This window comes from Salvelinus alpinus, chromosome 17 (assembly GCF_045679555.1).
Source record: "Salvelinus alpinus chromosome 17, SLU_Salpinus.1, whole genome shotgun sequence".
NCBI classification, from domain to species: domain Eukaryota; kingdom Metazoa; phylum Chordata; class Actinopteri; order Salmoniformes; family Salmonidae; genus Salvelinus; species Salvelinus alpinus.
The window spans coordinates 20,971,703-20,996,872 of NC_092102.1; the positions used below are offsets into that span (position 1 = coordinate 20,971,703).

General features: G+C 43.1%; 2 protein-coding genes across 10 annotated transcripts in view; both read left to right on the forward strand.

The window, feature by feature from the left end:
- LOC139542464 (membrane-associated guanylate kinase, WW and PDZ domain-containing protein 3-like) overlaps positions 1-5,202 on the forward strand; it is a 47,228-nt gene extending 42,026 nt beyond the window's left edge. For all 4 annotated transcript variants that reach the window (XM_071347907.1, XM_071347905.1, XM_071347904.1 and 1 more), the window contains exon 17: positions 1,230-5,202. In XM_071347907.1, the coding sequence (XP_071204008.1) occupies positions 1,230-2,368 (1,139 nt within the window). In that variant the 3' untranslated portion in view covers positions 2,369-5,202. The remainder of the gene's footprint in view (positions 1-1,229) is intronic.
- Positions 5,203-6,851: 1,649 nt separating this feature from the next.
- LOC139542465 (IQ motif and SEC7 domain-containing protein 1-like) overlaps positions 6,852-25,170 on the forward strand; it is a 44,621-nt gene continuing 26,302 nt past the window's right edge. For 4 of the 6 annotated variants that reach the window (XM_071347910.1, XM_071347911.1, XM_071347912.1 and 1 more), the window contains exon 1: positions 6,853-8,865. In XM_071347910.1, coding sequence (XP_071204011.1) covers positions 8,384-8,865 — 482 coding nt within the window. In that variant the 5' untranslated portion in view covers positions 6,853-8,383. Of the gene's footprint in view, positions 8,866-25,170 lie in introns of all 6 variants that reach the window. The other 2 variants (XM_071347908.1, XM_071347909.1) reach the window with 2 other exon arrangements.

Here is a 25,170-nt window from a genome sequence, read left to right on the forward strand (position 1 = left end):
TGTCTTTACTGTTGTCTTTGCTGTTGTCTTTACTGTTGTCTTTGCTGTTGTCTTTGCTGTTGTCTTTGCTGTTGTCTCTACTGTTGTCTCTACTGTTGTCTTTAATGTTGTCTTTAATGTTGTCTTTGCTGTTGTCTTTGCTGTTGTCTCTACTGTTGTCTTTACTGTTGTCTCTACTGTTGGCTTTAATGTTGTCTCTATCTTGTCTTTGCTGTTGTCTTTGCTGTTGTCTCTACTGTTGTCTTTACTGTTGTCTTTAATGTTGTCTCTACTGTTGGCTTTAATGTTGTCTTTAATGTTGTCTCTATCTTGTCTTTACTGTTGTCTTTGCTGTTGTCTCTACTGTTGTCTTTACTGTTGTCTTTAATGTTGTCTCTACTGTTGGCTTTAATGTTGTCTCTATCTTGTCTTTACTGTTGTCTTTAATGTTGTCTCTATCTTGTCTTTACTGTTGTCTTTGCTGTTGTCTTTAATGTTGTCTCTACTGTTGTCTTTACTGTTGTCTCTATCTTGTCTTTACTGTTGTCTTTGCTGTTGTCTCTACTGTTGTCTTTACTCTTGTCTTTACTGTTGTCTTTGCTGTTGTCTCTACTGTTGTCTCTACTGTTGTCTTTACTGTTGTCTTTGCTGTTGTCTCTACTGTTGTCTTTACTGTTGTCTTTACTGTTGTCTTTGCTGTTGTCTTTGCTGTTGTCTTTGCTGTTGTCTTTAATGTTGTCTTTAATGTTGTCTCTACTGTTCTCGTTGTTGAAAATACCTTTTGTGTCTCTGTGCGTTGAAACCCTCATTGTGAGACCATGATCATCCACATGCTGAAATGTTGAGACAGGGGTGCCAGTTAAGTCAATGAGAACAATATCCCTTGGTTGAATTGATGTGTGTGCAACCTTGCCACTAGAATCTTCTAAGTGTTGCTCAATGCAAAAGAGAGCTAGTGATCTCTACGCTTCAACAATGCAGGAGACATTTTCATGAGAGCACACAATGTTGATATACTGTAATGGTTATAACGAAGGGTTACCTGGAGGTCAGGGAAGTAGCAGCTGTTGAGAACACAACCTGCACACATACAGCTACAGTTTCTTACAAGGATTCCCTGTGAACTCTGGAGTTCCTCTACAGTGGTTATGTAACATCACCTGCTTCTCTAACTCTCCTCATTCTCTCCACCTATTCAATGTGTTCTCTCTGTTCCCTACTTCCTGGGTTCCTCCCTGTGTGTTCATCAGGCCGTGAGCGCAGAGTCACCTCCCCCTTCCTCCCACTGCAGCACCCCAAGGAGCAGAGTGTGGCTGCAGTAGACCTGGCCCGCCGGGCGAGCCGCAGCTACAGGTCCAAGGTGAAGAAGCGGGGGAGGTCTTCGAAAGGGAGAGAAAACAAGAAGAAAGGAAGTAGGTCAGGGAGAGGCAGAGGCAGCAGCTCAGAGGGAGAGGAAGGAGCAGGGGAAGTGAGACACAGCCCTGATTCAGACCCTGGTCCTGAGAGACAGGAGGAGGAGGACAGTGAGACAGGAGGCAGCGGCCTGAGAGAGAGGACTCAGGTGAGAGAGAGGGATAGGAGGAGGAAGAACAGGAACAAGGGAGGCTCTCACAGTTTACCCAGAGATGCCCTGAGGAAACATAACAACGATAACATACACATAGAGGCAGAGAGGGGGAATGAGAGAGGGAGGGAGAGAGAGAGGAGGAGAGATAGAAAAAGGAAAAGCAGGAGTGAGGAGAGGGTCAGGAAGAGGGAGAACAGGAAAACAGAGGAAGAGGAGGAGGTGAAGGAAAGAGAGGAGAAGAAGGATGTGGAGGAAGAAGAGGTGGAAGAGGAGGAAGAAGATGAAGAGGAAGATGCTTATCTCCCCATTACTAACAAAAGGCTGCCCAGGCCCAAGCAAGACTGGGAGGAAGAGGATGTGGAAGAGAGGGAGAGGAAAAGGAGAGAATGGGACATGGAAAGAGAAAGGGAGTTGGAGAGTGAGAGGTTGAGGGAGATAAAGTGGGAGAGGAAGAGGATAAATGATGAGGAGAGAGAAAGGTCTCAGTCCCTGAACAACCTGCTCTCCTTGGAGTCTCGCATGGCCTCTCCACTACAGAGAGATCCCTTCTCCTTCCTAACTCCCTCCTCTGAGCTGGAGCATGCAGAGTCAGTAACCAGCCACTCAGATGGCAGTGTGTATGCTGCCAGTGTCTCTGGCCTCTCGCTGGCCCTCACAGAGGGGTCTGTTCTGGGGACCCCGGCCCTGCTGCTCCCAGGCCCCTGGCTCAAACCCAGCCAACAGAGAATCACTGAGGTCATACAGGAGAACAGGCTTGCAGGAGAACAGAGAAAAGGAGGGAGAGGAAGGGGAAGAGGAGTCATGGAAGAATCGGGAATATAGATAGCAAAGCAAACATATACATGCTGTTTGAGGAAACCGTTATCATATCAAGGGTTCATGATCAAGAAGAGTACCAAACTGTATCCCCTCTCACATACCGGTATATGCTTGCTTTTTAAAACTATACTCAACACAGTTAGTTTTATTGTGACGCTTTTGATATGTCATATTATTTAGTAATATTCTTTGTGCCTTTTGACAGCTGGTTTCTGACTGATTTTACTGTTGACAATGTTCATTTGTAAATATTTTTAAATGTTCCAGTGGAACAGAAATCAGTTTCTCTCTTCTCCTCTGTGGAAATCCCCTAGTCCTCTTTCTGTATACAGCACCTTTCTCTGCTCTCCTTCAGGAGTTGCAATAGAATTGTCCTCCTGCAGTTTTTAGGAACTGGCATGGTCTTTCTCTCTGTAGTGATACATGCCACTGTACTTAAGTATTGGAGTTTCAGTTCCCTTCCACTGTAGATAGAGAGACAGCATAATACCTCATGATACTGAGCAATAATATGCAACAAACCCAGGCTACACTTTGTCCAGGGAATGTGAAGGGAAGGGTTGGTATCGTATAGTACCTGCAACTCCTACTGTCAATCCAACTGTTCTGACATAGATGCTGTTCTGTGTGTTCATTTGATTGTGATGACTTTCAGAGGACCGTGACTTTGACAGCCAGTTTGTGCTGTGTGTGCAATCTATATACTGTCTAAATATTTGTATTAAATACATATCTAAATGCTATTGTATATACAATATTTAATGGAGCCCTGATTAGTATTGTTGGTACTGTGAAATATAATAATACATATAAAAGATAAAGGCTACTGAAAACATTTTAATCAATATTATAGACTTGTGATTTCATGTTATTGAAATGAATGTTGTGATATTGGTTAAGTATCAGGGTAAACCCTTCTATCAAACAAATCTTACCAAAGTAATACAGCATGCATAAATATTTCAATTGTCAAAATGTTATTTCCTGGAAGTAAGAACAGAGACACTATCTATTCTACAGTAGTGCTGTGCCCTCTTCAGTAGTGGTGGAGAGTTGACTCCAAAAGAGTTGATTCCTTGACCACAGAGAGTCAGAGTCGACTCTTAAAATCCCAATAGGATCTGACTCCAGCAGATATCTTATCACGCCACTGACGCTGTGAGACATACGAGATGAGACAGGAGGTCGAAGGTTGCCAGATAGGATTGTATGTTACCGCCACCAACAGCATGGGTACACACCAACAGTATGGGTACACACCAACAGTATGGGTACACACCAACAGTATGGGTACACACCAACAGCATGGGTACACACCAACAGTATGGGTACACACCAACAGCATGGGTACACACCAACAGCATGGGTACACACCAACAGCATGGGTACACACCAACAGCATGGGTACACACCAACAGTGTGTGTGGTGTATCTCTTGTTGTGATGGCGTGTTTTGTCCTATATTTTATTTTGTATTTTTTATCCCAGCCCCCGTCCCCGCAGGAGGTCTTTTTCCTTTTAGTAGGCCGTCATTGTAAATAAGAATTTGTTCTTAACTGACTTGCCTAGTTAAATAAAGGTTCAAAACAATACAAGTACTAGCTAGCTGCACAAGCAACCGTGGTTAACACTACTCCCTGGACCAGAGCTAGTGTTCACAGACAGCACGGCGTCAGCGCACATAATCTTCAGCCGGATACTTCAAAAAATCAGAGTCATTCAAAAAAAATGTGCCGTGGGAACTAGGCTGATGTTGGCTACTGGTTAAGCCTAGAATATTTTGGTATCAAATGGCTCCATATGCATTGCTAATCAATCACCCAGTTCAGCGCACACACTCTGACAATGCAGCTGTAGCTAATTGGAGCTAATTTTGGAATGTTTTGTCAAATTGAAGTCGGAGTGGAGAAAGAGTCGACTCCAACCGCTCTGATAGCAGGAGTCAGAGTCGGATTCAACTCCCAAAATCCCGGAGTCGTTCATCACTACTCTTAAGTGCCACTTGCAGTTGCCTTGGTAACCAAACCCATACTGAACCATTAAGCTGGCTCATACTGTGTATGTGGCATTTGGATAATGAATGAGTAGTGGGTGTGTCGTTATAGTCCCCTGTCATGACTAAAATGATCAAATATCTACGTATTTGTCCTGTCTATTGATCTTCAGTAAAAACAGCCAACGACTCCTGACATTGAGTTATCTGAATAAATAAAGGACAAGATATTAAATCAATCTGTCAGTGCTTTGCCAAACAATTGGCAGACAATTGTAAGCCAGTTATGGGAGTTAGGGCCCAAATATGCTATTTTTGTACAGATGTATTTTTTAAATCCCCAGGTATTGAGATATATAATCAATAAACCAATATATATTAAGTTAAAGTACTGAAAACTAAATACAGGAAGACATATATTGCTTTCAATTGACATCCTATTCAAAACATTTGGAAATGGCGCTGTATGTATTGAATTATATGACCCACCGAAACAGTGTTGTGAGGGAAGCAACTGAGTATGTATAAATTAAAGATGTTGTCTAATTTTAGATACAGTTTTTACATTCTTTTTCTCATGCCAATGTAAAAAAAGCAGAGGTGTCACATCACAACTAGCACAGCACGTCTCCAGTGTTAACCAGAATATGAATCAATTATTACACATCAGCACATGACTACCGAACCAGTCCAGTTAAGCTCCATTTTTTATTGAGAATGTTGTTGTTACTGTTGTAACTTGTGTTTTTCAATGCTTCGTTTTTTCATTTTCCTAAAGAAGATAATAGCCAATAAATTGTTAACGAACTTAAAATAAACTGCTAATAAAATATTTATATTACTTTACATAATTCTCTCATCTATTTTGACAATACGTGTGTGAGTATGAGACGAGGTTCATTGAGAAGATGTTTTCTACTTAAAGCAGTAGATGGCAGTAAAATGTGGTACAGTGCGGAGGGTGAGGGTGGAAATGCATCACCAAATGTGTGCGTGCGTGCGTGATTGTGTGCGTGCGTGCGTGCGTGCGTGCGCGTGTGTGTGTGTGTACGTGCGTGTGTTTCATCCATCTTATCTTTGGTATCACTGGAGGGCAGTGCTTCAGAGCACATAAGGACCCTTTTCTCCTCTACCCTGTACTGATGTTGACAGCCATCAAATCAACATCTCCAAAATCACCACTGAGTCAGAGTTGGGACTCATAGAGGCTTACAAACAAATGAGAGATAAAAACAAGTAGCAGAAGAGAGCTGGAAAGGAAGATGGGAGTGAAAAAGGAGAGAAATTGGAATGAGAGATGTATAGCAGGAGTGAAAGGGGGAGAGAGGTGGTGTCTGAATAGCTTCAGTGTTAGCATGGCAGATGGAGATGGAGTATGTATGGAGATGTTTAGATGCGCCTGGATTGAGAATGTATGAGAGGGAGAGGAGGAACAGGGCACACAGGGTGTGTGTGTGTGTGTGTGTGTGTGTGTGTGTGTGTGTGTGTGTGTGTGTGTGTGTGTGTGTGTGTGTGTGTGTGTGTGTGTGTGTGTGTGTGTGTGTGTGTGTGTGTGTGGCAGATGTATGAGTATCAGGAGAGGGCAAATGGCTGATCTTTTAGTAACACATGAATGATTTACCAGGCTCTGTGGAAGAGCAGGGATTTCACATCTCTCCATGTACTCTCGTATCTAATATCAGGCTTTTTACTATTAGTGTACAACAAATTGCCTCACCTTTAACACATGCACGCCCACATGCATACACTCTTTCTCTCTCTCTCCATCTGTCTTTCTCCAACATACACACACAGTTATTGTGACATGAGCAATTACACAAAGACCTTTACAAACTTTGTACTGGGAAAATGGCAGTTATTTAATCCTGTATTATTAAAAATATTGTGGCACAGAGGCCCTTTAGTGGGCTATTTTGGCTATAGTCTGACGCTTCATTGAAGTAGTGTTGTGTCATTAGGCTTACTCTGAAGAAAACGCACATAGGGAGCCATGAGAGGAGGCAATAGCCTATTACCAATAGTGACATATTACTGTAGGCCTATGCTGGTAATGACTAGGTTCTCCTCAGCATAGCGGTTTGCAATTAAAGTTATTGATAGCGCAGAAAGCCAGCGCCCTCTGGATTTTCTCCAGCTGAGTCAAGTGCGAAATGAATCGGCTTTAGGAAATTACTTTAACTTCCCTTCACTGTGGAGATTTTGGGGAATGTTTACAAAGAATAGGATTTACATCAAACCAGTAATCTGTATAGCCATAATGGCTGAAAACCAATAAGAAAAACAGTTCAACAATTGGAATTAAAGCCATTGATAAATGCATATCATATGCACATAACGATTTCGTTAAATTGATCATAGAAGACCATATTTCAATAAAAACGCTTTAGAAAAATATACATTTTAAGGTGCGGATGCTCTAGCCTACATTTGTCAATCGCCTATAATGTGCATCATACATTGCGCGTCCGCACAAGAGCGCCCCTGAGACCCACGCGCGCTCATAGCCTACAGTTCACAGATTTGCCAGGAGTCCATCTCTTCGCATATCTGTACCACCACTGGTGTGAAGTTACTTCGACTGTTACCATAGTGGATTACAGATGGGTAAAACATTGAAAATAGTTTGATAAATGCACTTTATTTATTTTTATCACATGGGATTTTAGAAAGTGCGCAGCGGATTGTTTTATTGGTTTTCCCTGAAACGTCGGGAACAGGACACAGGCAAGTGGAAACTCCTTATACAGATCAAGTATGTGTATTGAAGACGTGTGGAATATTTTACAGTTATATAATTTTTCAGCTAACAATTTTCGGAAAGAAATTGAACTGTCTAAAGATTTTTAAAAGACTCGAGTTCGACTAGGCAACTCTTCGTCATGGACGCGTGAGGTGAAGCTACACGGTGCGGTAATCTACGAGGGACACTCGGGCAAAATCTATAGCCTAAACCATCCTCGGGCTTTTGGATGTGGTCTGTACAGGGCAGGGGTGAATACTTGGACCTCTAAGAATGAAATGAATCAGTCTTCCAACGTCTTCATTTTGTCTTTTCCAAAGACACATCTAGTTATGGGGTGAAGAGGATGAGGTAGAGACGGCAGGAGGGATGTGGGAGGGAACATGGAATGTTTTTTATTATATAATCTTTGACAAAACTGCTTATTAGTGGGAGAACATAGCAAGCCAATTTCCCGGACCCCTTTTTCCCTCCCCTTTTCATCGGGGGAGACAGAACTTTTTGTGATCATTAATCATTTTGGAGAGAATCGACCTGTTTTCAGACAAATTGACTGTTGAAATGATAACACATCTTGACTGAAGTTGACAAGGAGAACACTGGGCTCTATGACAAGAGTCACTGGTGTGTATTATTTTGATTTCACTGATCTTGTATTACACAGTAACCCCCTCTGTCTGCCTCTCCATAGGAGAGAGGAATATTGAATTGGCAAGATGGCTAATGTGCATTTATTGTTTCAGATTTCAACTATACCTCTCTGTCTCTTTTTTCTCTGCCTTGATCCATCTCTCTTTTTTATTGTTTGATTTTGGTTGATCATTTGGAATGACACCTGATGCCCGAGGTCCTGGATTTCAATCTTCCGTCATCCTTCAAGATGCTGAATCTAAAGACACTAAGCCTTCAGCTAACCACACTCAGTTGTACCCCTTACTTGTTTTTCAACTTTGCACTGTTTTCTTTTTGAAGCCATCTTTTGTGGACGTAGAACAATTGCAACCAACCCCATCTTGCTTTGAGATACTGTGATATGTAATCATTCGAGGAACTGTCGACACACTGTTGTGTCCCTTGCCGTCTCTGAATCTCTGAAAGGCTTTTTGCGTAAAGTAGAAAGGGACAAAAACAATCCCCAAGTTAATTTTCCTCCAGCCCCCCTGTCCGTCCTCCCCTCTCCCCCCCCACTCATCAGGGCTGGTGGGGGGGTGGGATCTGGAGCTCCAGGGTCGTAACGGCGGAGGTGGTGGTACCCTGGAGCCTCCTTGTAGCAAGGCCTTCCATCATGGAGACCAGCCCAGAGAGCCCCAACCGGGCCGTGGAGTACCTCCTGGAGCTCAACAACATCATCGAGAGCCAGGCCAAGCTCATGGAGACCCAGCGGCGGCGCATCGAGGAGCTGGAAGGTCAGCTGGACCGAGTCAGCCAGGAGAACCAGGACCTGAGGCTGGAGAAACCCACTCCTCCACGAGCCCCGGAGCTCCCCGAACAGAACCATAGCAACACCAACCACAGAGCAGAGCAGCCCCTCTCCCTGCCCATCCACCCTGGCAGCAGTAGTGGAGGTAGTGGCAGCACCCCCAGCCCCGTCACCGCCCCACCCCCTGCAGTGGTGGTGCCCCCTGCAGGGCTGAGCCGGGAGAGACGTGCCCACACCAGGCTGACCCGGGGCATGTCCTGTGGCTCGAACCCAGCTGAGAGGGAGCAGCGGGAGAGATTGGACCACACAGACAGCTCTGACACCAACAGCTCCACCATCCGCAGAAAGTGAGTTCTGTTTCTCTTTTGTATAATTCCCATGTTTCCTCCCAGTGCATTCTTCCCACAACCCACTGAAGCATGGGTTGCTTGATGGATATGGTGTTATGATTTTATTCCCTGACTGAGTAAAACATTGTCACTAATTGTCACTGTTCCTTGATGGTAGTCTCTCAGCATCAGCTGGATGTTACCAACATGCCCAAATTATTCATGCCCAATATGTTCCCTGTGGCGGATCTTACTTAATCTGGCTTAAAAGGAGTTGGCATACTGTTCATTTAATTGTGATCAGACAAACAAACAGCTCTGCTACAGTTGTATAACTCCTCTGTCTACCTCAGTGAGTGACATCACCACTGAGTAAAAGTGAAGGGATATTTGCATCCGGATCACTTCAGTTTGAAGGGAAGTGATGTGCTCACTGTAACCACACGGTCTCTAATAGGTGTAGCTGTGTTCAAGGGGCGAGTGTCTGACATACCGAGGACTAGAGGATGATTAGATATTGCTGAAGCTGCTTGGAGCTTTATGGATACTGTGTGTACTCAGGGGGTTAGGGTTTCATTTTACACAGGCTGACCGTTACTGTAATACCTTCTGAGTTTTAGTTCAGCAAGTGCAATGTATAGTCAGTGCATTGTGTGTTTTGTTCAATGCAGTGACTTGCGTGTTTGAGTTCCATTTTATGAGTGTGCTGATTTTGTTATCAGGGTTGTGAGATCTGTGTGAAGGAGTGATTTTTTTTATGCTTTATGTGTAGGAGTGGGATGTGTAATGTGCAGAGGAAGACTGTGTGTGTGTGTGTGTGTGTGTGTTCACGTGTTTGTGTTCACGTGTTTGTTTTCACGTGTGTGTGTTCACGTGTGTGTGCTCGCATGTGTGTGTATGTGGAGAAACCATATGAAATGATTATGCTCTGCTCCATGCCTTTGTCCTTCAAAATCATAAAAATATAGCTTGACGCCCACGTCTGCTCAGAAATGCACTTTCCTTTAGGTTGGTTTCTGAGTGAGAGGTCAGGCCTTATTGGCCATGAATCTCCAGCTAGAGGTCAAGTTAAAGTGAAGGTCTGGAAACACACTTCTGTGGCAAACAATCTAAGCCTCTTTTCAGTTTTACTTCCACACACAGATAATAATATGTGGTCTAATATGTTCAGGTACCAGGCGTATTATCTAAGCTGTTTGGGTGGAGGCAGATCCCTGTAAAAATACTATTGTATACTAACATATGACCATTTCTAGCAATATATTTGTTTTACAGTATGTGTTATGAAGCCATAATAACATCACCAAATCATATTAATCATATCACATTATTTCTCATTTTGGTGGAATACGACTTAATTCCCTCCTTTTGACTTCATCTTAATTTATTTGTTCTCATTAATTGGTTCTCAGTCCCTCATCAGATTGATTCAGACTCTTGACTAGACAAAATCCCCTATTGATAGAAACACATATTAGTTATTTATGTGGGTGTTAAACACACTGATGAATTGCAAATGTAGGACAGTTTGCAGATTCTCCCGTGTTAATGGTAGTGCTTGTGACACATTAGCACTCTAGTTTAGGTTTTAAGCTAATAGCTGTTGTTCTTCAATTTAAGTACCACATTCAATACATGTAGTATACTTAGCTTGGTTGTTAAAGGAGTATCTACTGTTCTTCAATTCAAGTGCCATATTTACAGTAATATGGAGTTGTGATTTATTTTAGGTTATCCTGTGTTGGTTTCTTCTCTGCCCTGACCTTGTCCTCAAACCCTTACCCAACTCACACCATTCAGCTCATTCTCAGGCCACTGGTGAGGCCTGTCATCTGTCAACAACAACCAACTAATATACACAATATTTACATCATCCATGTTTAGGTCACCCTCAGCCATCTAAATATGGTTCAGATCAAAGAGAGAGAGAGAGAGACAGAGGGAGGAGGGATATAGAGATGAAGGGAGGGAGATAGAGAAGAGAGGATGGTAAAGAGAGAGAGAGCGACCCCGACTCAGCATGTTTCGCTCTAAAAGGGAAACAGTGGAACACACACACTGGTTCACCATCTGTTATCAGGGAGGTAAAGAGAGATGGCGGAAGATAGAGGTAGCGAGCAAGAGAGATGGAGGAGGGGAGGGCAGGACAAAGGGGCTAGGTTTAGAGACTAGGTTTTTGTGGCCACTTAGTTTGTCTGTTGGAAGAAAATGTACTATCTCAACATTGCCCCTGTGACTGTCCGGTTCTCGTGCTCTGATTTCTAGGGCTGTGATGTTCAGTAGAATGGCCTGACTTAAAGGATGATAAACTATGTCCCTTCTGCTTCTGAACCACAGTAACAACAGCACAAACTAGCCCATCTCTTCTTCCAGCAGCACAGTGGTGTAGCCCAAACAGCTGTCCCATATTCCATTCCCTCTGCATCCACGAATGGGAAGATGAACAGTGTGAGTTGCAGGCCTTCGGGCGTAGCCACAGGAAGTAAGGGTTCTGGGGGATACTGTCACGTTCGCTGGAATAATTATCAGACCAAGGCGCAGCGGATGTTGAGTTCCACACAATTTATTAGAAAGTGAAACTTAGCTAAACAATAAACTAACAACGAACCGTGACTACAGAGGTGCTACGTGCACTAACTCAAAACAATATCCCATAAACACAGGTGGAAAAAATGCTACTTAAATATGATCCCCAATTAGAGACAACGATTACCAGCAGCCTCTAATTGGGAATCATACCAAACACCAACATAGAAAAACTAGAACCCCACATAGAAAATAATAACTAGGAAACCCCCCAGTCACGCCCTGACCTACTATACCATAGAAAAACAAAGGCTCTCTATGGTCAGGGCGTGACAGATACATTGAAATCATTTTGCAAAAATTAGGCTATACAAAACAATTTCCCCCAAAATGATATTTGTCCTGTCTGAAGAGACATAAATAAAATAATTCAAAATACTACACCAGAGAGCATCATTTAGCCACAGAGGATAGCTTCTCCAAAATAATCTGTGGAGTAAGTTTTATCACAAGCACTTACAGTCGGGAAGGCAGCAATTTGGGAAACACGCACTCCAGCATAGTGTGGCCATAGATATAATCCATAGAAGGATTTTGGAACCTCGAACCTTAGCACTTTGATTGTTAAACTCTGACTGAAAATGTGGCGCCTGACAAGTGACTGGGAAGAGTTTATCGGACATTTGAGAAATTTACTGGCCATCCATAATGCACTGGGTGCGTAACCCATTGGGATGTCCACCCACGCAGCCAGGGTCGTCAATAAACGAGGGATATAGGCTAAATGAGCCATATCTACATGTTCTTAAAAACATAACAAATTACAAAAACACTGTTCGTTGTGGTTGGATGTGTATCATATGTGTCACGTTGGTATAATGAGTCGGGAGACAGGCGCAGGAATGCGTAATAGGGGTTTTTATTTACCCAAATTTAAAGGGGACGAAGACCAAGCATATACAAAATACAGGGTTAAACCCAAACAAAAGAGCGAGGAGTACCTCGAATACATACACGGGGTGAGACCCGAAAACACAGCACAGGTACTCACACGACCAACGGACATTGTAACAATAATCGACAGCCCAATGGAGAACCAAAGAGCACATTTATACAAATCAATCAGTGGGAAATAGGAACCAGGTGTGCGTAATTTGACAGTTCCGGAGGGTCCCGTGACAATATGCAAAACTTTTTAGCCTTTTTTTGTATTGTTTTTTACTTTCCTAAACAATAAATGTCCACCTCATGGTTCAGCTGTCAGAGATTTGAGCACTAAATGCATCAGGGCATTGCATGCATAGACCTATAGGCTTAGGTGTCCACTGTATGATATTAATATTAAAAAAGAAATATAAAGGAAGAGAAGCGTATGCCTAGCCCCAGAGAGAAAGACAGAGAGATGCTGGCGGTATGCTACGACACCAACATGCATTTCTTTAACCTTGTCAGATAGGCTACTGCGTCTGCTATACAGATATAGGCGTACAGGAGAAGACTAATTTTACATTTTTCAATCAGAATATTTTTTATAAAGATAATCATTATATTGTTAGATTCTAGGAGTAACTCTGGTAGGCCTTAAACATTCTTCCTCACCTCAAGTTCAACTGTCTGGAGTCAGGTGGAGCGCCGGTGCGCACTGCCTTCATATCATAGGCCTGCAGTATAATAGGCTAATAGCCACACCACACCAAACCTTCTCAAAAGTTTCTAAACTTTTTAGGGTAGTATCAAAAATGAAGTCAAGGCATTGTTTATAGGGAAAATACGAGCAGGATATTATATCGCTGCAAACATAACATTACAGTTTGAACTTAAGTTGTCCATAGAAAATGGCTCAACAGAATAAAACAAAACATTTGCGAACTGGTTTAAGCTTTAACAAAAGTTTTTAACAGGCTATATTACAGCAATTACCAAGAAAGGCTACTGCCTACAGTACCCCTCCCCCCAAAATAAAAAAATATGTTTTATTGTCACACACCAGATAGGTGCAGTGAAATGTGTTGTTTTACAGGGTCAGCCATAGTAGTATGGCACACCTGGAGCAAATTGGGGTGAAGTGCCTTGCTCAAGGGCACATCAACAGATGTTTTACCTTGTCAGCTCGGGTTATCGAACCAGCGACCTTTCAGTTACTGTTCCCACACTCTAACCGCTAGGCTACCTGCCACCCTAATAAACAAGTTACAGCAATAGGCTAATTATATTTATTTTACAAACAGCCTACTTATAACCTATCTTAAACTAAATACAGAGCACACAATTAAAAAGACAGATCAAACTTAATTTAGCCGACAAAAAAGTCTGAACAGAATTTAACAAACACGTTGTTGTCACGTATACTCCCTCTCCGGCCTCTAGGTCATCAGGCTGCTGATTATCCCGCACACCTGTCACCATTGTCTCGCGCATTTGTGTCTCATGACACTCGACTAGACTCCATCACCTCCTTGATTGTCTTCGCTATATCTGTCACTCAAAATGGTGGTCAAAATTTGTGCACTTGTGAATAGAGTATAATTTGGGATGCAGAGTTTGTTTGTATTCTGTTATGTAAGTGTATGTGCGTTTTTGCATGCTTGTGCAAATGTTTGGGAGTGTCTGACTATGTGTGAAATAGAGAGGGAGACCCACACAGAGGGAGTGTGAAAGATTAATTAGTGTGACCTTAGTATAATTACTCCTGGCCCAGGGGTGATTAGTTATGTGTGTGTGTGTGTGTGTGTGTGTGTGTGTGTGTGTGTGTGTGTGTGTGTGTGTGTGTGTGTGTGTGTGTGTGTGTGTGTGTGTGTATGCGTGATCTCCTGGAATGTCCATTATTAGACAGTAAACACTCCTGGTATCTTATGGTTATCATGGTGTCTTTTAATGGGAGGAAATGACAGTTCTCCCCATGGTGAAAGACTGCACCCCTGTAGCACGTGCAGTAACTTTGATCTAGGTCAAAATTGCTTTCTCATAACATTTCCCTATTGAGTTGCTGAGTATTGCTTCTGTGTTATATAATATAGAAGAAAATAAATAGTTGGAGCTTCCCCTCTTCCTCATTTTCTCATGAGGTTTAGAACCTCAAATGAGCATTGTGCAGGTGGTGGCTGTTTTTTACTTTCCCTGCAGCTCTTTATCTCTCTCTCCTCCCTCCCCCCTCTGCCTCTTCCTCTCCTCCCTCCCCTCTCTGCCTCTCTTCAGGGCACTACATGTAGATATTTCCTCTGCTTTGTAGGCTGACATTAATTCATTTTTGAAATGCAGGGGATGGTATAGGCTTTTGTTGCAGAGGAAGCTAATTCTGTTGAATCTCTCACACACTCACTCTCTCTCTTCCTCTCCACTCCATCCTTCTCTCTCTCTCTCTCTCTCTCCCCCTCACTGTTTCTGTTTCTCTCTGCTGCAGATATGACTCAGAGGAGCTGCAGAAATTACTTTTGAATCCTCTCACCCTCCCTCCCATCACTCACTCCCTCTTTTCTCCTCCATCACCATCTGGTTTACCCTTTCTCCTTTTTTGACTGAAGGCATGATAGATGTTGACGATAATCATCAATGATTACATCATTAATTTGATTATCTGACAGAAGCCCCTCAAGCCTCTTTAACATTGAAGTACTGCTGAAAAGTTACTGCTGAAAAACACTTTGCCTCAGGCAGATCTGGGAATAGGATCTAGCTCAACCTGCTTGACCAATACCAATAAACAGCAGTATGCTATATAAGATATTAAGATCTCTCTGGACCCTCTCTAGTAAAGATGCCCTGAAGGCAGCAGCATCCTCTTCAACAAGTAGTAAATCTCCTCCCACTACATCCCCTACATGGAGGCTTTTACTGGTTGTGTAGTCTACTCTCACATTCTACCCTACAGTCACAAAAACACTTTCCTTTTATATTTTCTTGAGAGAAAAGGCATATTCTATCTAAGAATTGTGATGATGCAATGTATCATATTGTTTGATATCATATTGTGTGTTTCTCCACATGGAGGGGAGTGTAATCTGAGACTGCAGCCTATTCCTCGACCATGGGAGTGTTGTCTCCTGTGATGTGTCGGTCTTTATGAGATCAGGTAGTGTCATGGTCATGATGACCGTGTCCAATTGGACCTGAGCCCCCCGTCCCTGTCTCCTGAGTGGCTCGACAAATGACCTTGGCTCTCTCTGCACGTGCTCGTACTGTATTCACCATTCAGTGGAACTCCCAGGGATTTCATGTCACTGCACAGCAATTGAAGCCAAGGTCTCAACCCTACACACCTCTACTCCCTGGAGAGAGACAGTGTGTTTCTTTAGGTTGTTTCTTTATATTCAATTCTATAGAAACATTTAGGGGTTTTGTCGGTCCACTCTGTTTGGTATTCAGTTCTAGCTCTAGTAGGCTCGAACATAAAGTTGTGCTGCAATGGTTCAAAAACCTTAATGTGACCTTGTGAAGTGTGAAGACAGATTGTTGGATATTGATATTGATTGATGTTAAAGTGGAGTGCACTGTCCTTATCTTAGGTTTATAAAATATTGTGTAATACATGGTTGCTGTGGAAACTGTAAAGCGTTCCCTAAGGCAGTTACGATGTTGTGCTTCCATCCTCTACCCTGCCTCTCCCAGACCCCCTCACTTCACATATTCACACAGGGGTGGGTGGGTTGACGCTGGGTCTAAACACCCCCACCTCCTCTGCTGATGTCACAGCAGCTTGGAGCTAGAACGATCACGATTAGTCATTTGCTCCTGTAAATTAGTGGTTGTGTACAGAATAACAGTTCAGAGTGGTGACATAGTCATTTAGAGATGCACTGTGGTAATCAGCACAGAGGCAGGAAATTAAAATGATGACTTATGACACATTCTTTTGTTGACACATGAGTAGGTTAACTATTATAAAAGATGCACTCTTGACCCCTAGAATGTCGATTCAGTTTAGCATCTATTTTATTTGAGTGTAAGCTAGGACTTTGTTTTCAGTGTTGCACAGTAGACTGCTTTATCATATGAGCTCCAGTACTGGGTCAACTGTAAGAAGGAAAATTCAAAATACATACAACACACACACACACACACACACACACACACACACACACACACACACACACACACACACACACACACACACACACACACACACACACACACAGCAGCCCTTTACACAATCTCCTCCAATAACTACATTTGGGCAACAATTCTCTAGAGAGTGTTCCTTGTGTCCCAGATGTAGGGGTTAACATTTAGGGGGATTGTACTGTACAGCAGAGAAACTATAGGAATTGTCATTTGGAAATGTTATTCTGTGTGCTGTAGGAAGGTTTAGCATTGACTGACTGAGGACATTATATCTGCATTATTACTATACTGATCTGTCCATATATCTATCTATGGCTGTGATTGGACTGAGCCAGTTCGCTGTAGTTGACATGTCAGCTGTCCTTTGGCCACTGGCCATTGTGGATTGCTTAACTATTACCTGATTCAGTGTCTTTGGCATTCAGATGTAGACAAGTGGTAGTTTGACGACGGGACGCGGTGAAACACATGTGCACTCAGCGCTGTGGAGCAGAAGACTGGTTACCGTGGGAACGCTGTGAGCTCCTCTTGAAAGAACTCTGTGGGCGAGAGAGAGAATAGAGAGAGGGAGAGAAGCGAAGAGAGGAGAGGGTAGGAGTGAGACCAGGAGAGGAGTGAAAGACAGGCGATAGTATGGAGAGAAGAGAGAGAGAGATGGAAGAGAGCTGCTGAAGAGAGAGAGAAAGAGAGAGATAAATAGTCATTTTTCATTGGAGGGTAAGCTACAGGTCTCCTCAATTGGTAAAGTTGGGCCACTTTTTCTTTGGTCAAATGATATGAGGGATCATTATAATTTTCACACTGACTAACTGATCCTGTGACAGCCTGACATAATGTCAGTCTCTTGAGTACATCTGGCTTCCCACCTCTTCTACTCTTAATGAAACCTAATTGTGTCTCTCCAAACAACCACCAGAAAACACATCTGACAGGTAAACCCACCCACCCAGCATAGTATTAAAACCCTCATTTTAGGGTAGTACACACAGTGGTATTGTTTACTCTACTAGAGAGCTCCAATAGATAGCAGGTGCTGCTGCTACATAGATGGAGGTAATTGTAATCATGCCCCTCTTCTTCTCCGGTAAATGAGCGCCTCTATTGCCTGGCACTCAGCACCAAACGCCCACACAGGCAGTCCGCGCTGTTGCCAAGCAGCGGGAGACTCGGAGCCCAGAATAGGGGGAGGGGGTTTCGAAAAACACTTAACTTTAGGCTAGAGGCAGCGCACACGGGGAGGAGGAGGGGGGGGGGCGGCTCCCCCACACACACGTTCTCATCTGTAGACGGGGGGGGGTATGACGCAGTAGGCTCCCACACACACACTCCCATCTGTAGATAGTGAATAGAAAAATGTAAATGTTGAAATAAAAGATTTTTCAAGAGGCTTGTGCTTCAGTTGGTTAAAGTAGGTTTGTGCCTGGTTACTGGCTCAGGCTAGTGAATGTGAATCCTTACTGGCCACGAACTGTAATGTGTATCCGAGTTGAAATGTTCAAGATATACGACGCAAAACAGGTAAAGATACTGACCCAATGGCAGAGATGACTGCCATTCGGAAAGTATTCAGACCCCTTCCCTTTTTCCACATTTTGTTACATTACAGCGTTATTCTAAAATGGATTAAATAAAATTATCCTCAATCTACACACAATACCCCATAATGACATCACGATACCCCATAATGACATCACGATACCCCATAATGACATCACGATACCCCATAATGACAAATCAAAAACGGGTTTTTATACATTTTTGCAAATGTATAAAAACAGAAATACCTTATTTACATAAGTATTCAGACCCTTTGCTATGAGACTCGAAATTGAGCTCAGGTGACTCCTTTTTCCATTGATCATCCTTGAGATGTTTCTACATCTTGATTTGAGTCCACCTGTGGTAAATTCAATTGATTGTACATGATTTGGAAAGGCACACACCTGTCTATATAAGGTCCTACAGTTGACAGTGCATGTCAGAGTAAAAAAACAATCCATGAGGTCGAAGGAATTGTCCGTAGAGCTCTGAGACAGGATTGTGTCGAGGCACAGATCTGGAGAATGGTACCACAACATTTCTGCAGCATTGAAGGTCCCCAAGAACACAGTGGCCTCCATCATTCTTAAATGGAAGAAGTTTGGAACCACCAAGACTCTTCCTAGAGCTGGCCGCCCAGCCAAGCTGAGCAATCAGGGGAGAAGGGCCTTGGTCAGGGAGGTGACCAAGAACCCGATTGTCACTCTGACAGAGCTCCAGACTTCCTCTGTGGAGATGGGAGAACCTTCCAGAAGGACAACCATCTCTGCAGGACTCCACCAATCAGGCCTTTAATGTAGAGTGGCCGGACCTCAGTAAAAGGCACATGACAGCCCGCTTGGAATATGTCAAAAGGCACCTAAAGGACTCCGACCATGAGAAACAAGATTCTCTGGTCTGATGAAACCTAGATTTAACTATTTGCCCTGAATGCCAAGAGTCACATCTGGAGGAAAACTGGCACCATCCCTACGGTGAAGCATGGTGGTGTCGGCATCATGCTGTGGGGATGTTTTTCAGTGGCAGTGACTGGGAGACTAGTCAGGATGGAGGGAAAGACGAATAGAGCAAAGTACAGAGAGATCCTCAATGAAAACCTGCTCCAGAGCGCTCAGCACCTCAGACTGGGGCGAAGGTTCACCTTCCAACAAGACAACGACCCTAAGCATACAGCCAAGACAACGCAGGATTGGCTTCGGGACAAGTCTCTGAATGTCCTTGAGTGGCCCAACCAGAGCCCGGACTTGAACCCAATCGAACATCTCTGGAGAGACCTGAAAATAGCTTTGCAGCGACGCTCCCCATCCAACCTCACAGAGCTTGACAGGATCTGCAGAGAAAAATGGGAGAAACTCCCCAAATACAGGTGTGCCAAGCTTGTATCGTCATACCCAAGAAGACTTGAGGCTGTAATCGCTGCCAAAGGTGCTTCAAGAAAGTACTGAGTGAAGTGTTTGAATAATTAAACTGTATACAATACTGTAAGTTGTTATGAGTGTCTCTTCCTCTTCCTCTATAGATAGATAGACTCACCTGCACACTGACATGTCCTGACACTCTTTTTACCCTGCTGTGTGTTGGAGGTAGTCCTTTATTTGTACCGTGTACACCCCTCCACACACCATATTTCCGTTGCCTCTTCCACTTTTACCTCTCCTCTTAACTTGATTATTTTCCCCCCTTGGCCTCCTCCGTATACAACCTCTGTCATTCTCTCTCTCCTCCCACTCTTCGCCTCCTCTCTCCATCCAATTGGCAACAGATTTTCATTCGAATATAAAAAAAATCTGCAGATAAAAAATCTGCAGATAAACAATATGCGCATTTTCCCACCAGAGATGTGTTTCCTTCAAATGGACTTGTTGCGGATAAAAGGCTGTGTGAGATGACGTAGTTAAATTTGCAGTTACATTTAATCGCATTTTCAACTGTACTGATTGTTTTATCACAAAAAAAGTTTGCATTATATAGAGAATGTGTCCACTCTGATATTTGCATGTGCACTCTAGCCAACAGCTTGCAGATACGGTGCGGATATAGCCTACATTATGAGATTATTGTGGACAAAAGAACGAGATAATTGTTTTTTGTCAAATGGCAGCCAAGCATCGATCGTCATTTCACCAGAATAAGACCCTCGCTATTTATTGGAAAGGAGCATCAAGCTCATCACTGTGCACTTTCACCACCCTGTGAAGTTCACCATCATTTATTTCATCTGTAGCCTAATACACTGCATGCTTTCCTGGGTCATAGTGGAAGGACCACGCAACATATCATTGCGTGACTCCAAGTTTCCCTCGATATGGTGGTTATTATGTTTACAGTGCATTCGGAAAGTATTCAGACCACTTGACTTTTTCCACATTTTGTTATGTTACAGCCTTATTCTAAAATGGATTGAATATATTTTTTCCTCATTAATCTACACACAATACCCCATAATGACAAACCAAAAACAGGTTTTAAGAAATGTGTGCAAATATATTAAAAATGTCAAACTGAACTATCACATTTACAAAAGTATTCAGACCCTTTACTCAGTACTTTGTTGAAGCACCTTTGGCAGTGACTACAGCCTCGAGTCCTCTTGGGTATGACGCTACAAGCTTGGCACACCTGTATTTGGGGAGATTCTCCCATTCTTCTCTGCAGATCCTCTCAAGCTCTGTCAGGTTGGATGGGGAGTGTCGCTGCACAGCTATTTTTGATCGCGTTCAAGTCCTGGCTCTGACTGGGCCACTCAAGGACATTCAGACATCATGTTAGAAGGTGAACCTTCGCCCAGTCTGAGGTCCTGAGCGCTCTGGAGCAGGTTTTCATCAAGGATCTCTCTGTACTTTGCTCTGTTCATCTTTCCCTCGATCCTGACTAGTCTCCCAGTCCCTGCCACTGAAAAACATCCCCACAGCATAATGCTGCCACCCCCCTGCTTCACTGCAGCGAAGGTGCCAGGTTTCCTCCAGACATGACGCTTGGCATTCAGGCCAAAGAGTTCAATCTTGGTTTCATCAGAGTTTCTCATGGTCTGACAGTGCCTTGGCAAACTCCAAGCGGGCTGTCATGTGCCTTTTACTGAGGCGTGGCTTCCGTCTGTTCACTCTACCATAAAGACCTGATTGGTGGAGTGCTGTAGAGATGGTTGTCCTCCGGGAAGGTTCTCCCATCTCCACAGAGGAACTCTGGAGCTCTGTCAGAGTGACCATCGGGTTCTTGGTCACCTCCCTGACCAAGGCCCTTCTCCCCCGATTGCTCAGTTTATCCAGGGGGCCACATCTAGAAAGGGTCTTGGTGGTTCCAAACTTCTTCCATTTAAGAATGATGAAGGCCACTATGTTCTTGGGGACCTTCAATGATGCAGAAATGTGTTGGTACCCTACGCTAGATCTGTACCTCGACACAATCCTGTCTCGGAGCTCTATGGACAATTCCTTCGACCTCATGGTTTGGTTTTTGCTCTGACATGCACTGTCAACAGTGTAACCTTATATAGACAGGTGTGTGCCTTTCCAAATCATGTCCAATCAATTGAATTTACCACAGTTGGACTCCAATCAAGTTGTAGAAACATCTCAAGGATGATCAATGAAAGCAGGATGCACCTGAGCTCAATTTCGAGTCTCATAGCAAATGGTCTGAATACTTATGTAAATAATGTATTTCTGTTTTTTTAATCCGTTTTAGAATAAGGCTGTAACATAAAAAAATTGGAAAAAGGGAAGGGGTCTGATTACTTTCCGATTGCACTGTATATCAATATTTGCACATAAAAGCGTTTCCACCGCCATTCCTCACATAATACATTTTACAGATATCCCAGTTCATCTAGTGTATTTTGTTTTGTCAAATTTTGGAACGTTAACTGACAAATTAGCTGTTTCTATCAGCACTGTCATGACATTTTTTTATCCGACATGTACTTTACTTAAAAAGGTTGAAAACCTGGTTAGTGTCACTCTCCTTATTCACTCCCTGTGTGCTGCTATCGTACTTGGCTCCACGAGGGGGCAAAAAGGGGCTTAGCCCCCTCAGTTGAAATTTGGGACAGAGCGTGCCATGGTGTGTGTAGGGGGACTATGGAAAGCCACCGAGGCACAGGGTTTCCGTTAGCCGGTAATTGCCGGCTTTTGGCCGATAAATAAATGAAAAGCCAATAAAAAAATATATAGCCAGTCAAATTGTTCTGGTATGCCCTGATGCTGAGGAGAGAGAGCCTTGGCCTAGGCTACTGTTGATTGTTCTGGGATGCCCTGATGCTGAGGAGAGAGAGCCTTGGCCTAGGCTACTGTTGATTGTTCTGGGATGCCCTGATGCTGAGGAGAGAGAGCCTTGCCCTAGGCTACTGTTGATTGTTCTGGGATGCCCTGATGCTGAGGGGAGAGAGCCTTGGCCTAGGCTACTGTTGATTGTTCTGGGATGCCCTGATGCTGAGGAGAGAGAGCCTTGGCCTAGGCTACTGTTGATTGTGAAGATGGAGGCCTTTTTTACTGAAGTAAAATGAAAGTTAGAGAGTATGCCTATAGTGAAAAGCCTACAAGGCAGGGCTCCAGACTGCAAACATTTGGTCGCATTTTGCAACCCTTTGACACCTTCTTGTGGGAGATTTTTTTTTTTTACTGGTTGCATCGGTGCAGTCCTCATTATCCTCATGATTCCTGTAATGAAAGTGTCTGCCTGCCTGTCCCTGTAACTGTTTTGCTGGGGCCTGTTGCTGTGTAGAGCAGCAAAATAGTTTTCTGATTGTTTAACATAAAATCCAATTGCTGGGAAAACCCAGCTATCATGTTGTCACAAATGAAGAGAGGATGTTTTCAGCTGTCTGTAGGTATAATTTTTATTTCTCAACTCTCAATTATGAGCTCAATAGCAACTATTTTACAAAGATATTTGATATTGAGATACGCAACGTTCGAAATGTGCATTGGCCATTGCGAGTGCATTGCTATTGGACAATAGGCTACAACTGCAACGTTTATTTTGCATTAAATGTACTGTTAGATTAATACATGGCTACTATGAGTGGTTATTATCTTTAGAATTAGTGATATAGTTCATGTGTTTTGAGTTTCCACTTACCCATGTGGTGAATTAGCCCTAAATAAATTAGCCTATGATTTCAGAACACATAATGATACAGGAATATTAATCTCTAAACAAAAATATTCTGGAGCCCTATTTGAACAGTAACATGTATTTGGCCAGACAGCTGTGCATGGCTGCATCTCACTAGTAGGATGTAGGATATATTTTGATTTGAATTTCCGTTCACCTTTTGTTTACTGCGTTTGTTTTACTGTTCATGTAACCAGCCTAAATATGGATTGTGTCATGATTTTATCGATACAATATTTTATTTACTAGGCCTACCACTTGATACTGCTGTTTCATTCATTCACTTTCGCAGTTTTCGCAGTATTCTAAGCCAAATTGCTATTCAGTATTTTTGTTTGCGTGCATGAATAACTAGGCTACTACTTTCAGCATTTAGTTTGCATTATTTTGGTAAGACAGCTGTGTGTGCGGCTGCATTCACATAGGCTGTTTGTAATAGGTGAATTACCCTATCTATCTTGCAGCCTATATTCATTACCAAAACGGCCTTGCTTTAGCATGTAGGTCGCTGTCCATTGTGCTGATACCGCGCAGCGGAGATTGGCGCGAAATCTGTAGCCTACCTGTCACTTCAAAAGCACTCAATGATCTTGGAGTCTGCATTTGAGCTGTATGTTTATTGTGGTGTAGCGTGATATAAGCGGAATTTAATATATACTCAACATAAATATGAAAATATTAATGCAACATGCAACAATTTCAAAGACTTTACTGAGTTACAGTTCATATAGGAAATCAGCAATTTAAATAAATTCCTTCGGACCTAATCTATGGATTTCACATGACTGGGAATACAGATATGCATCTGTTGGTCACAGATACCTTAAAAATAAAAAGGTAGGGGTGTGAATCAGAAAACCAGTCAGTATCTGGTGCGACACATCTCCTTCGCGTGGAGTTGATACGCCTGTTGATTGTTGCCTGTGGAATGTTGTCCCGCTCTTCTTCAATAGCTGTGCGAAGTTGCTGGATATTGGTGGGAACTGGAACACGTTGTCGTACACATAGATCCAGAGCATCACAAACATGCTCGATGGGTGACATGTCTGGTGAGTATGCAGGCCATGGAAGAACTGGGACATTTTCACCTTCCAGGAATTGTGTACAGATCCTTGCGACATGGAGCCATGCATTATCGTGATGGTGGGTGATGAGTGGCATGAACAATGGGCCTCAGGATCTCATCACGGTATCTCTGTGCATTCAAATTACCATCGATAAAATGCAATTGTGTTCGTTATCCGTAGCTTATGCCTGCCCATACCATAACCCCACCGCCACCATGGGGCACTCTGTTCACAACGTTCAACGTTGACGTCAGAAAACCGCTCGCCACACAACACCATGCACGTGGCCTGTGGTTGTGAGACCGGTTGGACCTACTGCCAAATTCTCTAAAACGATGTTGTAGGTGGGTTATGGTAGAGAAATGAACATTTAATTATTTGGCAACAGCTCTGGTGGACATTCCTGCAGTCAGCATGCCAATTGCACGCTCCCTCAAAACTTGAGACATCTGTGGCATTGTGTTGTGTGTTAAAACTGCACATTTTAGAGGGGCCTTTTATTGTCCCCAGCACAATGTGCACCTGTGTAATGATCATGCTGTTTAATCAGATTCTTGATATGCCACACCTGTTAGGTGGATGGGTTGTCTTGGCAAAGGAGAAATGCTCACTAACAGGGATGTAAATACATTTGTGAACAACATTGGAGAGAAATAAGCTTTTTGTGCATATGGAACATTTCTGGGATCTTTATCTTTTGTTTTATTTCAGCTCATGAAACATGAAGCACTTTACATGTTGCGTTTATGTTTTTGTTAAGGATAATTCCAATGTAAGAACCCAAAATAAATGGTGCACCCTCGCCGATTTCAACTGCCCCCTCAGTCACTTTATCCTGGCGCCGGGTCTGGCTGCTATCCTTGCTTTTCTTCACTCTCTCTGCCCTCCCTCCATCAAATTATTCTACTGTAGGTACATGTGTGTATGTGTGTGTGAGTGTGCGCACATATGTGTGTGTGCGTGAGTGCATGTAACAATATAACATACATACACTTTTTTGGTTGCATCAGTGCAGTCCTTA